This window comes from Oncorhynchus kisutch, linkage group LG12 (genome assembly GCF_002021735.2).
Source record: "Oncorhynchus kisutch isolate 150728-3 linkage group LG12, Okis_V2, whole genome shotgun sequence".
In the NCBI taxonomy this organism is placed as follows: Eukaryota; Metazoa; Chordata; class Actinopteri; order Salmoniformes; family Salmonidae; genus Oncorhynchus; species Oncorhynchus kisutch.
Window position 1 is genome coordinate 22774718 of NC_034185.2, and position 17195 is coordinate 22791912.

General features: G+C 41.8%; 1 protein-coding gene across 1 annotated transcript in view; it reads left to right on the plus strand.

Moving 5' to 3' along the window:
- Nucleotides 1-3161: 3161 nt before the first annotated feature.
- The window catches only part of LOC109900720 (mannosyl-oligosaccharide 1,2-alpha-mannosidase IA-like), a 172992-nt gene continuing 158958 nt past the window's right edge, over nt 3162-17195 (plus strand). Inside the window, exon 1 of the mRNA XM_020496488.2 lies at nt 3162-3918. Coding sequence (XP_020352077.1) covers nt 3415-3918 — 504 coding nt within the window. The 5' untranslated portion in view covers nt 3162-3414. The remainder of the gene's footprint in view (nt 3919-17195) is intronic.

Here is a 17195-nt window from a genome sequence, read left to right on the forward strand (position 1 = left end):
ATGACTTGTGAGCAACCAATCTGGACAAAAGTACAAGTTAGGGCAGCGTTTCCCAAACTCTGTCCTTGGGACCCAAGGACAAAAACCAAAAAGCAAAAACCAAAATGTGCACCACTTGGGGTCCCGAGGACTGAGTTGAGTAAATCCTGGTTTAGGGCAATCCCCTGAATGTGAGTGAAAAACATGTCAAAGCAGGGCTACTCTTTTCTAGGGAATGTTGCTTGTTCCAATACAAATCATCACATAACAGAATCATGAGATGAAGGACTATTGTAAGTGATTGGCATGTGGTGGGATAAGGCGGGCCTCATTTTACATAAGGGTCGTTCTTGAATTTCCGTGCCATTTGGGCATGGCATTTGGGGGGGGGGATTACTTCCTTTTTCTAGATTATTTATTTAAATTATTTGGGTATTTTACCATTCTAAATCAACTAATATGACAGCTTAATTACTTAATGTGCCATTGCGATAACATTGTGCCACCAGTAAGAGTAGTAACACAAATGACAAATTGGCGATTTTTCCTCTCAAAATAATTAACTGAAGTGAATTGATTAAACGTTTTGCACACAATGTCATTTTCCTTCATTGAAATAGAGTAACACCAATGACCCTTTTAATTTATACACACCAAATTATCAATTGAATTGTAAAATGTATGACATACTAAAGGAGTCTGATTAGCTAATTATTGCATTTTATAAACTGGGTGGTTCGACCCCTGAATGCTGATTGGCTGACAGCCATGGTATCAGACCGTATACCACAGGTATGACAAAACATTTATTTTTACTGCTCTAATTACATTGGTAATCAGTTTCTAACAGCAATAAGGCATGTCGAGGTTGTTCCTAAGAACAGCCCTTAGCCGTGGTATATTGGCCATATACCACATCTCCTCGCGCCTTATTGCTTAATTATATAGACCTCTCCTCCAATAACAGTTTGCACTAGAGGGAATGTTTAAAGAGATTGCAAAACGCTACATGGGATTTGTGCCACAAATGCATTTGGAAACAGTGCCCGGGAAATAAAAACAAAACATGGATTGCTGTCATACCTTGTCCATAGATTGCTTATAGGGTAAGGAACCAAATGTGTTTGTAATTTGAATTATCTCTTTAAGTTCCTAGTATCTCTTCCAACATAACTAAGGGAAAACTATTATATTTGTAAAAAATATATATATTTAAGAGCATTCTTTGGGTTTTATCTAGTGGTTAGAGCATTGGACCTGTAACCGAAAGGTTGCAAGATCGAATCCCTGAGCTGACAAGATAAAAACAACTGTCAATCTGCCCCTGAACAAGGCAGTTAACCCACTGTTCTTAGGCTGTCATTGAAAATAAGAATTAGTTCTTAACTGACTTGCCTGGTTAAATAAAGGTACAATAAACATATATTACATACTTTAGTTCACTTTCTAGCATTCAACATAATGAATAGATATTGCTAAATCCCCCAAACATCTCACTACAACTCCATTGTATTGATTCTTTTTATTTCATTATACTGTATATACAGTGCATTCAGAAAGTATTCAGACCCCCCCACATTTCGTTACATTACAGCCTAATTATAAAATGGATTAAATAGTCCCCCCCCCCCCCCTCAATCTACACAAAAATAAAGGCAAATAAAATACCCCATAATGACAAAGCAAAAACTTTTTGAAATATTTGCAAAGGTATTCAAAATTTAAAAAAACTGAAATATTACATTTACATAAGCATTCAGACCCTTTACTCAGTACTTTGTTGTTGTCCTGTTGGTCCTGAGCACTCTGGAGCAGGTTTTCATCAAGGATCTCTCTGTACTTTGGATCCTTTCATCTTTCCCTCGATCCTGACTAGTCTCCCAGTCCCTGCCACTGAAAAACATCCCCACAGTTTCCTCCAGACGTGACTGGAAGGTTCTCCCATCTCCACAGAGGAAGTCTAGAGCTCTGTCAGAGTGAACATCGGGTTCTTGGTCACCTCCCTGACCAAGGTCCTTCTCCCCGATTGCTCAGTTTGGTCGGGTGGCCAGCTCTAGGAAGGGTGTTGGTGGTTCTTCTTCCAAACTTCTTCTTCCAAACTTCTTCCATTTAACAATGATGGTGGCCACTGTGTTCTTGGGGACCTTTGAAGCTGCAGACGTTTGTTGGTACCCTTCCCCAGATCTGTGCCTCGACACAATCCTGTCTGGGTGCTCTACGGACAATTCCTTTAACCTCATGGCTTGGATTTTGCTCTGACATGCCATGTCAACTGCGGGACCTTATATAGACAGGTGTGTGCCTTTCCAAATCATATCCAATTAATTTAATTTACCACAAGTGGACTCCAATAAAGTTGTAGAAACACCTCAAGGATGATCAATGGAAACAGGATGTACCTGAGCTCAATTTCGAGTCTCATAGCAAAGGGTCTCTATACTTATGTAAATAAGGTATCTGTTTTTTATTTTTAATACATTTAACATTTCTAAAAACCTGTTCTCGTTTTGTCATTATCGAGTATTGTGTGTAGAATGATGAGGAAAAACATGTATTTCATCTATTTTAGAATAAGGTTGTAACATTAAAAAATGTGGAAAAAGTTAAGGGGTTTGAATACTTTCTGAATGCACTGTAAGTCCAACCAATGCAAAATATTGGCTTTACTAAAGTAGCCTCGGGAGTGGACACAAGGTTTTTGGTTCGAATCGGATCCCCCTTTCACAAATCACCCAGAATATGTCCTCTGACAATCCTCAGCCAATCAGCCACAAAGTCAAAATTGGCTATATTTAAAAAATATATATTTTAGGGTTAGGGTTAGGCATAAGGTTAACACTGTGGTTAAGGTTAAGTTTAAAATCAGAATTGAGAAAAATTGCAGAAATAGGCGGGGTTTATTACTTTGTGGCTGTGGTATCTAGTGATGAATCCCGCAAAGGCACATAATAAATGCAAGAGACGATGTGGAATGTCAAAGCTCTACTGACTGACGGAAGACATACATCTAGAAACGTTTTATATTACCACTTTATTTTATCGTTTTGATCACTACATGTGTCTTTATTTGTGAGTGAACAATTCCGTTTGTACAAGACATTAAAACAAGTGTGTCACCTTCGGATCCGGAAAACACGCCCACAATTGCTAACTGTACGCGCAGAGAAAAGCCATTGGACAATTAGGGCTGTCAATAGCGCATAGCTGCCATTCTTTCCGTTCTGTTCTGAGCTTGGCGAAGAGTTTGCAGATGTGTTTCAGCATGGGCAGTTGAAACAGCAGGACACTGCTCAATAGTGTAACTTTTACAGAATACTAAATTATTAATTTCTGATATACATATGGGAAATTGATAACTAATATTGTTGTACGGAATCTAAGACTGTGCCGATTTTAGAATTTAATTAATTTGTTTTGTCTTGAACGACAAGGAAAATGCCAGTAGCAACTCTATTGCCTTTTACAGCTACCCCGAGTAGGAAGTCTGCCAGCCCGACCTCCTTTAGATTGACAGAGAAATTCATTTTGCTATTAGTTTTTAGCGCTTTTATTACGCTTTGTTTCGGGGCAATTTTTTTCCTGCCGGATTCATCGAAGCTACTGAGCGGAGTTTTCTTCCACTCGTCTGCGGTAGAAACCAACACGCGAACAGGTACGGATAGTGATTCAAACGTTGCAGTTGGGACCGAAGAAAAGATATTAACCAAGATTAGAAAGGACCACGAAAAGGCTTTGGTTGAAGCAAAAGACACTCTCCAGAAACGACCAGACGAGATAAAGCAAGATATACAAGACGAGAAGGACAAAGTTTTGAAGGAAGGTAAAGGTGGGAAAGATTACAATAACCTGCCAGTCATTGAATATGTTCGGCCACCCGGAGCAACAGGGCACGAGCCCTCCGATCCGGAAACCAAAGAGAGACGAGCAAAAATTAAAGAGGTGAGTGATAAAAAAAACAATAAAAATATATAAAGACAACCAGAATGGAAACATTTGGTGTGTGTGGTTAGCTAGTTTCGCTTCCAATACTGCCTGCGTTTGCTATACTGTGTAGCCTAATCGGCAAGTTCCTTGTACACAACACACATTAATACAGTTTTACGACTCTAGTCTGTACACAGCACAGGCATAATGTTGTCAGCTGAAACTTTGAACTAATGAATTTACTTTGTATCCAGATACAATGTAGAAATCCATCCTGTATTGATATGTTCTCAATATCATGCTTTTCATTCTCACCAGATTGACCAGAGTACATCCTGTGTATTCCTTGTCCTGTAGACAAACCACAACACAGTCCATTTTATATAATTTGGGGCAACACTTTTACAGTGTACTGTGTAGCTCAGGGCAATGTATTGTTTCAACATATATGCTTAGCCATTAAATTTTTTCTAAGTATATAATGCCTGTGGTGTACCCTAATTAAGTGGTACACTATTAGACTATACTCACAGCAGTGTCCCTAACCCCAAGGACAGTGTAACAATAAGCAGGCTTGCGCATTGCTTATTACACTTATGGTAATACACAATATCAACACTGAAGTAAAATGTAACCTAGCTCGGTGAGTCTAACAACTGAGATTTGTGGAAACGAACTATTGTATTGTACATAAGTTAGGCCTAGTTATTTGCCAATGGTTGTGCAATGTCAGGATACAGACACTACAATGTAGTAGGAGACATAAATCACACAACCTTTATATCTGGTGAGATGGGGCAAGCAGGTCTTAAGGGCTCAGACACACCAGTAATGTTTGCTGGCCCAGACTACTTAGCACCTCTGAATTTGCGAACAGTGTGCACTGATTTTACTTGAAAAATCAACCGTGTGTGGTCCCTAAAACACAATCAGCAGACGAACGTTAGATCCACATTCAGTGCAATGTGTGTGAACCTTTATCCTCCTGACAGACCTGTTTTTAAACAATGAATGAGCCAACCATTTCAGAGACACTCCCATTAGTACTGTGTATTGCCAGGGACCTCACAATACGATATTATCACGATACTTAGGTGCCGATACGATATCTATTGCAATTCAATATCATGTCTCTACAGTGCCTTCGGAAAGTATTAATATCCCTTGACCTTTTCCACATTTTGTTATGTTACAGCCGTATTCTAAAAGTGATTAAATTGTTCTTTTTCCTCATCAATCTACATACAATACCCCATAATGACAAAGCAAAAAGAGGTTTTTAGAAATGTTAGTAAATTTATTACAAATAAAAAAAACTTAAATATAACATTTTCATAAGTATTCCAACCCTTTACTCGGTACTTTCTGGAAGTTCCCCCATTTCCACAGAGGAACTCTAGAGCTCTGTCAGAGTGACCATTGGGCTCTTGGTCATCTCCCTGACCAAGGCCCTTCTCCTCCGATTGCTCAGTTTGTCTGGGCGACCAGCTCTAGGAAGAGTCTTGGTGGTTTTAAACTAATTCCATTTAAGAATTATGGAGGTCACTGTGTTCTTGGGGACCTTCAATGCTGCACACATTTGTTGGTACCCTTCTCAGAATCTGTGCCTCGACACAATCCTGTCTCGTTGCGCTATGGACAATTCTTTCGACCTCATGGCTTGGTTTTTGCTCTGACATGCAATGTCAGCTGTGGGACCTTATATAGACCGGTGTGTGCCTTTCCAAATCATGTCCAATCAATTGGATTTACCACAGGTGGAATCCAATAAAGTTGTAGAAACAGCTCAAAGAAGATCAATGGAAACAGGATGCACCTGAGTGCAATTTTGAGTCTCATAGTAAAGGGTCTGAATACTTATGTAAATAAGATATTTCTGTTTATTTTTAATACATTTGCTAAAATAAAAAACGCTTTCGCTTTGTCATTATGGAGTATTGTGTGACGATTGCTGAGGATTTTAATTTGTTTTTGTCTATTTTAGAATAAGACTGTAACGTAAAAAATATATTGCTGTTTGTTGTTCCAAATATATTGCTCACTATATTATATGTCTGCAGTACAGGGACAAGAGAGCCATAAGAATGCAAGTTTTAATCAGTTATGAAAGTGCTGAAAACATGTTGGCTCACTATCTAAGAGAAGATTGATGTCAAGCTATAGGAGGAGAAAAACAAAAGTTTTGACGCAGGTACAGCCGACAAGTGCTAGCTAAGTTCCCAGCAAAAAAAGGTCATATAATCAATCAAATATAGTCAAAAATAATATTGCGATGCTCTAATGTATTAATCCCCCCCACCCCTAACTCTCATACTTTGATAGATAGTGTAAATAATGTATGAGTAGTGAAGGGGTCAGAATCACTCCAATTCAGTGGGCAAATGTCTGTTTTTGTACATCACCATACTTGACCCAAAAATATTTTGAATGCAGAACCACTTGTAAGAAACTTTGCTGATTTGTCACTCCAGCATAGGGTTGGGTGATATGGCCTAAATATTGTGTGTGTGTGTGTGTGTGTGTGTGTGTGTATATATGTATGTACACTGTGTGTATATATGTGTGTATATATATTGACTTAGGTTGGAGTCATTAAAACTCATTTTTCAACCACTCCATACATTTCTTGTGAACAAACTATAGTTTTGGCAAGTCGGTTAGGACATATACTTTGTGCATGACACGAGTAATTTTTCCAACAACTGTTTACAGACAGATATTATTTCACTTATAATTCACTGTATCACAATTCCAGTGGGTCAGAAGTTTACATACACTAAGTTGACTGTGCCTGACTGAAAATTCCAGAAAATGATGTCATGGCTTCAGAAGCTTCTGATAGTCTAATTGACATAATTTGAGTCAATTGGAGGTGTTCATGTGGATGTATTTCAAGGCCTACCTTCAAACTCAGTGCCTCTTTGCTTGACATCATGGGAAAATCAAAAGAAATCAGCCAAGACCTCATAAAAAGAATTGTAGACCTCCACAAGTCTGTTCATCCTTGGGAGCAATTTCCAAGCGCTTGAAGGTACCACGTTCATCTGTATAAAGAATAGTATGCAAGTATAAACATCATGGGACCACGCAGCCGTCATAACGCTCAGAAAGGATACGCGTTCTGTTTCCTAGAGATGAACGTACTTTTGGTGCGAAAAGTACAAATCAATCCAAGATCAACAGCAAAGGACCTTGTGAAGATGCTGGAGGAAACAGGTACAAAAGTATCTATATCCATAGTAAAACAAGTCCTATATCGACATAACCTGAAAGGTGGGTAAACCCCACTCCCCAAAAAAGAGCAGGTAAAGATAAAACCCAAAATGGTCCATGCATCACCACCAGTATATCGTAAAATATGGTACACCGTCCAGCCCTACTTCAGCATGACATTTCTCTGGCTTCTGTGCATTTGGTTTTGGCTTCTCATGTCGACTATCAGCTTACTTTGATAGTTGATACAGCCCCTCTGCTGAGTTGATACAGCCCTTCTGCTGACAAAATACACATCTCGAAGAGATCAAATTTATTCAGGAGGCATAAGGTGATTTAGAGGAAACTGCAGTGGTGGCAAATTTTTCAGCAGTCAATCAACATTTGTCATGTTTATGGGTGCAAAGCTGCCTGTGAGACTGAGTCCTCGGCTCAGGTCCCAGCATCGGGCTTAGAATCGCATCATTTATCTCCTCGTTTGTATAGGGGTAGGGATATGCTGATTTAGGCCTGCTATGGAAACATTGCTCAACCAAATAACCAGCAGTGATGTTTTGTGTGGTTTGTTTTAGACAAGCTGGGTTATTTTTTATTTGTAATTGTACAGAAATATATTCCCATTCTTTTGAAAGTAGTTTTGTAGTTGAGATGGGCCTAGTTCCCTTGCACAACCACCTGCCTGTCCTGCTTTCAAGGCTCCACTGTAAATTATTGTACAAATTAGAAAAAGGAACCGCGTTGGCCATCTTTCTCTGTATGGGTATATCAGAGATGGTAGATGAACCATAAAATTGAATGATTAGAACAGGCATCCCAATAGATGTGTTAGAGGTCAATGGAACTCGACCCAAACAATGGAAATGCATGGAAACGTGTGGGGGAAAGATGCCATGGGGTTAAGATCCCGAATCTTCTTGTTGCCCCCCCAGTAAAATGTGCCTATATTTAGGCTATTGTTTATGTGTATTTCACACTATGTTGAGGTAAAAATCTGAATATAATGCTTGTAAACTTGGCAAAAAAAGGTATGTCCTCTCACTGTCAACTGCGTTTATTTTCAGCAATCTTAACATGTGTAAATATTTGTATGAACATAAGATTCAACAACTGAGACATACACTGAACAAGTTCCACAGACATGTGACTAACATAAATGGAATAATGTGTCTCTGAACAAAGGGGGGGGGGGGGGGGGGGGGGGTCAAAATCAAAAGTAACAGTCAGTATCTGGTGTGGCCACCAGCTGCATTAAGTACTGCAGTGCATCTCCTCCTCATGAATTTGCCAGTTCTTGCTGTGAGATGTTACCCCACTCTTTCACCAAGGCACCTGCAAGTTCCCAGACATTTCAGGGGGGAATGGCTTTAGCCCTCACCCTCTGATCCAACAGATCCCAGACGTGCTCAACGGGATTGAGATCCGAGCTCTTCACTGGTCTTGGCAGAACACTGACATTCCTGTCTTGCAGAAAATCACGCACAGAACGAGCATTATGGCTGGTGGCATTGTCGTGCTGAGGGTCATATCAGGATGAGCCTGCAGGAAGGGTCCCACATGAGGGAGGAGGATGTCTTCCCTGTAATGCACAGCGTTGGGATTGCCTGCAATGACAACAAGCTCAGTCCAATGATGCTGTGACACACCGCCCCAGACCATGACGGACCCTCTACCTCCAAATCGCCCCCACTCCAGAGTACCGGCCTCGGTGTAACGCTCATTCCTTCGACGATAAACGCGAATCCGACCATCACCCCTGGTGAGACAAAACCGCAACTCGTCAGTGAAGAGCACTTTTTGCCAGTCCTGTCTGGTCCAGCGACGGTGGGTTTGTGCCCATAGGCGACGCTGTTTCTGGCTACGCTGTTTCTGCCTTACAACAGGTCTACAAGCCCTCAGTCCAGCCTCTCTGCGCCTATTGCGGACAGTCTGAGCACTGATAGAGGGATTGTGCGTTCCTGGTGTAACTTGGGCAGTTGTTGCCATCCTGTACCTGTACCGCAGGTGTGATGATCAGATGTACCGATCCTGTGCAGGTGTTGTTACACGTGGTCTGCCACTGCGAGGACGATCAGCTGTCTGTCCTGTCTCTCTGTAGCGCTGTCTTAGGCGTCTCACAGTATGGACACTGCAATTTATTGCCCTGGCCACATCTGCAGACCTGCCTCCTTGCAGCATGCCTAAGGCAAGTTCATGCAGATGAGCAGGGACCCTGGGCATCTTTCTTTTGGTGTTTTTCAGAGTCAGTGGAAAGCCCTCTTTAGTGTCCTAAGTTATCATTACTGTGACCTTAATTGCCTACCGTCTGTAAGCTGTTAGTGTCTTAACGACCGTTCCTCAGGTTCATGTTCATTCATTGTTTATGGTTCATTGAACAAGAATGTGAAACAGTGTTTAAACCCTTTACAATGAAGATCTGTGTGAAGTTATTTAGATTTTTACGAATTATCTTTGAAAGACAGGGTCCTGAAAAAGGGACGTTTCTTTTTTGTTGTTGCTGAGTTTATGTTCACGTCATCGTCATTTTAACTGCAGTTAAAAACTACATTGACTACCACCGCTAATTTCTCTATGCTAGCTATGCTACCAGTTTATACGATCAGGAGTTAGCATTTAGCAGAAAGTCCTAAACGTGAAAAGGAAGAACTTATAAATGTTATGCAGTGAAAACTTCCAAATATATACTTTAGTAACCACATTGTGGGCCTTTTACAATACATCAATCATGACGGATTTGACGACTATCCAGATTTTTAGGTCAGCTTTGAATGTGCACCAATCTTGCGTCCTTCTTCTATCCCCCAACATCTGTGTTCCATTGACCTCTTTACCAGATCTATTCAAGTCAATGATGGCATAATGGGTTCACTGGCGGCCATTGCGAGGAGCAAAGCAGGAAGTGTACCCATCAATATGTGCTCTGATTTGTTGATTGAACTCAACTGACATTACAAAAAATACATTCCATTTTATAAGCCACATCAGTTAAGATCATTTGAATGAACATTCTACATTACCATGGAAATTATTGCATCACAATACCAGGCAGCCATTGCAAGGTACCCATGATTTTACCAGTCAATTTGACAGGGTTAGTGGTTAACATTCTCTGTTTATATCCCCGGTCTTTACTGTAGTTCAGTAGTAGCCTACACACATCCCATCTAACAAACCTCCACAGGTACAGGGTAGAAACAAAACATTGCCATAGGGTATGTCGTTTAGGCTTATCTTTGCCGTTGCAACCATGGGCTAATTACAACACAGTACATAGGCACCACACGCAGCATACTATTGTTGATGATTCACATGTCATCCTCTTTCTGTGTGTGCTGCCTGATGTTTCCCCAGGCTACCGGGCAAGTTTTAAATGTCACATGCACATGTCAGTGAAATGCCTTTCTTGCCAACTCAAAACCCAACAATGCAATAATCAATAAGAGTGTACAGTATTACTAGAAAAAAACGTCAGCTCTCTGGAAAAATAAGAATAGGAAATATCCAAGTAAGTAAGCATACTATATACAGGATATTTAAAAAGTCAGTAATGCCATATTTACATATGCAGGGATACTGGAGTGATGGAGGTGGATATGTATAGGGGTAAGGTGACTAGGCAACAGGATATAAGAAACAGAGTAGCTGCAGCAGGTTGTATGCATGTGAGTGGGTGTGCAGGTGTGTAGAGTCAGTATAAATGTATCTGCATATTATGTGTAAGTGAGCAAATGAGTGTGCTTTGTGTGTGTGTGTGTGTGTTGGAGTGACTGCGTGTGAGTGTGTAGGGCCCAGTGAGTGTGCATAGAGAATGCAAAAATTGAAATTAAAGGTAAATAAAGATAGTCTGTGTAGCTATTTTGTTAGATATTTATCAGTCGTATTTCTTGGGGATAGAAGCTGTTCAAGAGCCTGTTGGTGTCAGCCTTGATGCACTGGTACCTCTTGCTGTGCGGCAGCAGAGAATCTATAGTCTATGGCTTGGGTGGTTGGAGTCTGGCGATTTTCGTGCCTTCTTTTTATTCCGCCTGATATCAGAGGTCCTGGATGGCAGGGAGATCGGCCCCAGTGATGTACTGGGCTGTCCGCACAACCCTCTGTAGCGCCATGCGATCGAGGGTGGTGCTCTCGCCATACCAAGCAGTGATGCAGCCAGTTTATACGCTCTCAATGGTACAGTTGTAGAACCTTTTTGAGGATTTGAGGGCCCATGACACTTTTTTAACCTCCTGAGGGGGAAGAGGTGCTGTCGTGCATTTCTGACTTTGGTGGGGACAATGGTGATGATAGCTGAACTGTAGTCAATGAACAGCATTCTCAACATGGCGTTTAGAAATAAGATGCAAATGATTGCCTGGGCTGCAGCTCTGTAGGATTGATCTGTTTTATCAGTATGCATTCTGTATCTTAAAGGACAAACGGTTAATACCCTGTCAGGCTTTCCGCCACTCTGCAGGCGGAGAGGACAGCGCCAGCCGGCTCAGCAGCCAAGGATTAGAAGCTGTGGGTTTGTTAAAGGTCTAGAGTCACCTTGGCTGTCTAGAAAGGAAGGAAGATGCGGCCCTCTCTCTCTCTCTTTCCACTTCACTTAAGATCCAGTTGAGTTATCTTTGCTCACTCAAGACAATGGATTGTTTTTTGTAACCATGGATGACAGCCAAATGGCATTCCCCTTCCTGACCTACCCATGGAACATTCTGATAAACCCACTAGTAGCCTCTATTCCTCACTTTTACTTTGATAACTTCCTCACTACGTTGTCTACTGCCTCAATAGATATTTCAATCAGATAACTGCCTGGCCTACAGTACATTATGTCATTAACTAATTGTAACTTATTGTTCTATACTGTGCTACTAGCCTGTCTTTTGTTAATTTACCTCTTTAAATGGATTCCAGGTGCTCAGTCTAAATATCTAATGGCTTTAATAGCGGTCCCTTTCAGCCTGCCAATCCTGCTGCATCTCACAGAGGGGCACGGTGGTGTTTGGCGGTGGATAAAGTCTATTGTACACTGATGAAGCTTGATGCCTCTTTACAGGAGCATACTATATTAGTGGCCACTTGAGTATCGCAGTTGTATGCTAGTGCTATTTTATGCGGTGTTGCCTTACTGAGGAAGAATGTAGGCTTGACCTCTAACTAGTCAATAGTAATTGTAGTTAGACCACTGCGGCACTCGGGGGGCCTAAGGCACCGCATCCAGTGCTTGAGGCGTCACTACAGACCCGGTTGCAGCTGGCCGCGACCGGGAGACTCATGAGGCAGTGCACAATTGGCCCAGCGTCCTGTGGGTTAGGGGATGGTTTGGCCGGCCGGGATGTCCTTGTCCCATTGCGCCCTAGCGACTCCTTGTGGCTGGCTGAGCACATGCATGCTGACTTCGGACGCCAGCTGTACGGTGTTTCCTCCGACACATTGGTGCTGCTGGCTTCCGTTTTAAGCGAGCAATGTGTTAAGAAGCATTGCGGCTTGGCAGGGTCGTGTTTTGGAGGACGCGTGGCTCGCGACCTTCGCCTCTCCCGAGTCCGTACTGGGAGAGGAATGGGACAGCAATGGGACAAGACTGTAACTACAATTGGAGATCACAAAATTGGGGCAATGGGGTAAAAAGTACCCAAAAAAGTATCTGTAGTATTTTGTGTTTCATAATAAGTGTGAGTTATGCTACCTGATCATCATCTTGTCATCTTATAGCTTAGCCCCAGGAACAAGCCTTCCTAGAGCAAGGATATAGGCCTATTTTTCTCTAAGAGGAAAAAGCTATCGAAAAGGCAGTATTGGCAGCCATTATGCTTTTTGGGGGGTTTTATGGGGCCCTCATGCACTGTCTGTACTCTAGAACTGTGTCACTCAGGGTAATCATATACTGTGAACCCATCGCCCTCCGTGTGTGTGTTTGTGTGTGCGTGTGTGTACAATATGTTCCTATACTTCAGTGAACACGGGCCTTAGGAGCCCCGGGCGCTCCGTCCTGTCGCTGACCACCAGTCCAGTAGCCCAGTGATCCCATGCCTCTGAGTGATTGAAGGACTGATTGATAATGAGGCCAGAGCTGGTGGGCCACTGTGGCTCCACAACACACTACTACGTCTCAGAGTTCCAGGCAAACTCCAAGCCACCAGCCCCCTCCACCTGACTGACTGACACACACTAATAATCACTTGGACTCTGGTACGTAAAGTAGAACAGGCCTAATCCAATTGATCAGCGCCAAGGGAGAGACAAACAGTCCCAGTGGGGAAGTATTGGGAACCACTTTCTGCGGGTCCCTTCCTTTTGAATGGGCTCTGTGTGAGGCATCCTGACCTTCAGTCTTAATTGCTTTTTAAAAGGGAAATTGATGTCTCCTAGCTGGCATACGTCTGGAGGTAAAGGTTTCTTTGTACAGTAGCTTTCATTTATTGAATGCGACACTACTGCGACACTGACTCAGTGCCCTCTTGAAAATAATCTTGATTCACAGTATACAGGTGCAGTCTTGATATCAGACACAGGTTTTTCTTCTTCCCTGCTGTAGGTCATATTGAGTGATACCGTTGGATCCACTTGAGTGCTGTGATGTTTATTTGTTTTTTTTAAGCCAATATAAGCGTACACCTTCAATTCTAGGTAAGCTAATTTGTAGTCTGAAGTTCATAATGTTTGCTTTCTTGCATCTTCCCTTTGTATACCCTGTGGCCAGGAGAGAGATTTTTTTTCTTCATATTGCTTCAGGTAAACCATAATTTATGGGTCCAATGACCAGTTAGTATGAATTACTTTTCTAATTTCCCCCTGTTCGGAGGGCCCCACTCTGTTTCCCCTCACACCTAGAGAGGCAGGGCTAAGGATCAGTGATGAGATTCAGCTCCAATTAATCTTCTAGTGTCCTGTTTCTTTCTTCAACATAACTGCCTTCCTGCCTGTGTGATTTGGATTCTGTGCGATTGTCTTTGCTTCACAGCAATTCATCAGCAGAATCACAGCTGTTTGTCTGCTTTAAATGACTCTAGACTAGACTACAATTAATTGCTTTATATTTAATTATTACGAGCTAGATATAATACTGTGTTATAGGTAGAGGTCGACCGATTATGATTTTTCAACGGCGATACCGATTATTGGAGGACCAAAAAGCCGATACCGATTTAAGTAGCCGATTTTTAACTTAATGTCAATAAAATCAATTTAGCCTCAAATAAATAATGAAACGTGTTCAATTTGGCTTAAATAATGCATTAACAAAGTGTTGGAGAAGAAAGTAAAAGTGCAATATGTGCCATGTAAGAAAGCTAACGTTTAGGTGCCTTGCTCAGAACATGAGAACATATGCTGGTGGTTCCTTTTAACATGAGTGTTCAATATTCCCAGGTAAGAAGTTTTAGGTTGTAGTTATTATAGGAATTATAGGACTATTTCTCTCTATACGATTTGTATTTCATTAACCTTTTACTATTGGATGTTCTTATAGTCACTTTAGTATTGCCAGTATAACAGTATAGCTTCCGTCCCTCTCCTCGCTCCTACCTGGGCTCCAACCAGGAACACATCGACAACAGCCACCCACGAAGCAGCGTTACCCATGCAGAGCAAGGGGAACAACCACTCCAAGTCTCAGAGCGAGTGACGTTTGAAACGCTATTAGCGCGCACCCCGCTAACTAGCTAGCCATTTCACATCGGTTACACCAGCCTAATATCGGGAGTTGATGGGCGTGAAGTCATAAACAGCGCAATGCTTGAAGCATTGCGAAGAGCTGCTGGCAAACGCACAAAAGTGCTGTTTGAATGAACCGTTCCGTTACATTGCACAACCCTCAATGTTATGTCATAATTACATAAAATTCTGGCAAATTAGTTCGCAACGAGCCAGGCTGCCAAAACTGTTGCATATACCCTGACTCTGCGTGCAATGAATGCAAGAGAAGTGACACAATTTCACCTGGTTAATATGGCCTGCTAACCTGGATTTCTTTTAGCTAAATATGCAGGTTTAAAAATATGTACTTCTGTGTATTGATTTTAAGAAAGGCATTGATGTTTATGGTTAGGTACATTCGTGCAACAATTGTGCTTTTTTCGCAAATGCGCTTTTGTTAAATCATCCCCCGTTTGGCGAAGTTGACTGTCTTTGTTAGGAAGAAATAGTCTTCTCAACGAGCCAGGCGGCCCAAATTGCTGCATATACCCTGACTCTGTATAAAGAAATTAATGTTAGCAGGCAATATTAACAAAATATGCAGGTTTAAAAATATATACTTGTGTATTGATTTAAAAAAAGGCATTGATGTTTATGGTTAGGTACACGTTGGAGCAACGACAGTCCTTTATCGTGAATGCCCACCACATCGATTATATGCAACGCAGGACACGCTAGATAAACTAGTAATATCATCAACCATGTGTAGTTAACTAGTAATTATGATTGTTTTTTATAAGATAAGTTTAATGCTAGCTAGCAACTTACCTTGAATTCTTATTGCATTCGCGTAACAGGCAGGCTCCTCGTGGAGTGCAATGTAAGGCAGGTGGCTAGAGCATTGGACTTGTTAACTGTTGCCAAATCGGTGTTTAAAAATACCTATTTCCGATTGTTATGAAAACTTGAAATCGGCCCTAATTAATTGGCCATTCCGATTTAATCGGTCAACCTCTAGTTATAGGACAACAACTCTCTGACTTCAGCCCCTCTAGGGTTCAGTATCATAGCTGGCAGCCTGGTACTCAGATTCTCAATCACACAGATCATTTATTTTCAATTTGCACAAAGGTTTGGGATTTCACAAAAATATATGTAATTTTGCATTACTTCTGATAAGATAGATGGAGTACTGACCCGCAGGTCAATCCAGGAGCATATCCTCTCATGCACTGCCTGTCAGTGGGATTAAAAATGGAATTGTTTTTGAGGCGGAGGATTGCTCACAGGATGGTCAATACTGTCAAGCCAGGGCACAGATGGAAGTCATTTTCACGGTACAAATGTCACCTGATTGAATATATCTCTCCAGCAGCCTTCTTATATCTCACTTCCCATGCATGAGGGCAGACTAGTCTGACTGACTGCTGTATGTCTGCATGAAGATTGCATTGGGCTGCCAGACAGACAAACTGGCTGAAAAAGTGCACCCCTCTGACTGTACCACTCATTCATTATATGTTTTATTTTCAGACACCATCCCACTCACCATTAATTTTGCAGCACTAAATGAGGAAATGCATTTCAATAAGGACCTGTGGTTAACGGATTAGTCCTTCCAGCCTGGCAGTGTGGTAGACTCTCCACTACCCCATCCACTGCTGCACTGAATCCTATTATGATGACCAACTTTGCCCAATGTGAATGCGATCAATCGGCCCTGCTGAAGCAGGAGCCATCAATCCTCTGCTTTTGGCCACAGGCTGGGTTTTTCCCTCTGTCAGCTATACTTTTGAATACAGACTAGAGCAGAGGCAGAGTACAAGGGGCTGGAGTACCCGGGCAGCTCTAACCCTTCTATCTGCCAGACTGCCACCATGTGATTACTACCATTAAACCCTGTTTATTGTTAGGCCTGTCCTTTTTTAACACCGTTATGGTAAAGGACAAGCTCACAGCGGTTTCTCTCTTCCAGACTGTTTATCTTTGGGGATTTAAGTAACCAGGCATATCTGAATTATGGCTGTTTCATTTTGAGAGGTCCCGTTTTGTGAAATGATGTCTTAAATCCAGTGTGCCAAGCAATGGGCAGTTCTGCCTCTGGGCCATTTAGTGTTGCTTTGGACGACACCGCTTACAGCTGAGAATGTTGTTAGTGGTTTGGATTGATGCTCTTTGTAAAGTCAAGTGGACAACAAATGTGTTATTGACAGAGCGGGCCCATGCTGTCCAGCTGTTGGCTCTTTACAGAGTTGCTTCTATTTCGCAGTATCCATTCTTTTGTGTCTCAGATTGAATAGTGTTTTTTGTGTGTTTTTAAGGACCTTTATGGGCCCTGCCCAGGTTGGTTTTGGCAGTGTACGTGGCACAACACACCACATTTAATTTACTGGAAAAGGAAAGCAGAGGCTACACACTAAATAATTCAGCCAGCATCCTCTTATTTTCTACTTGTAAATAAGGGA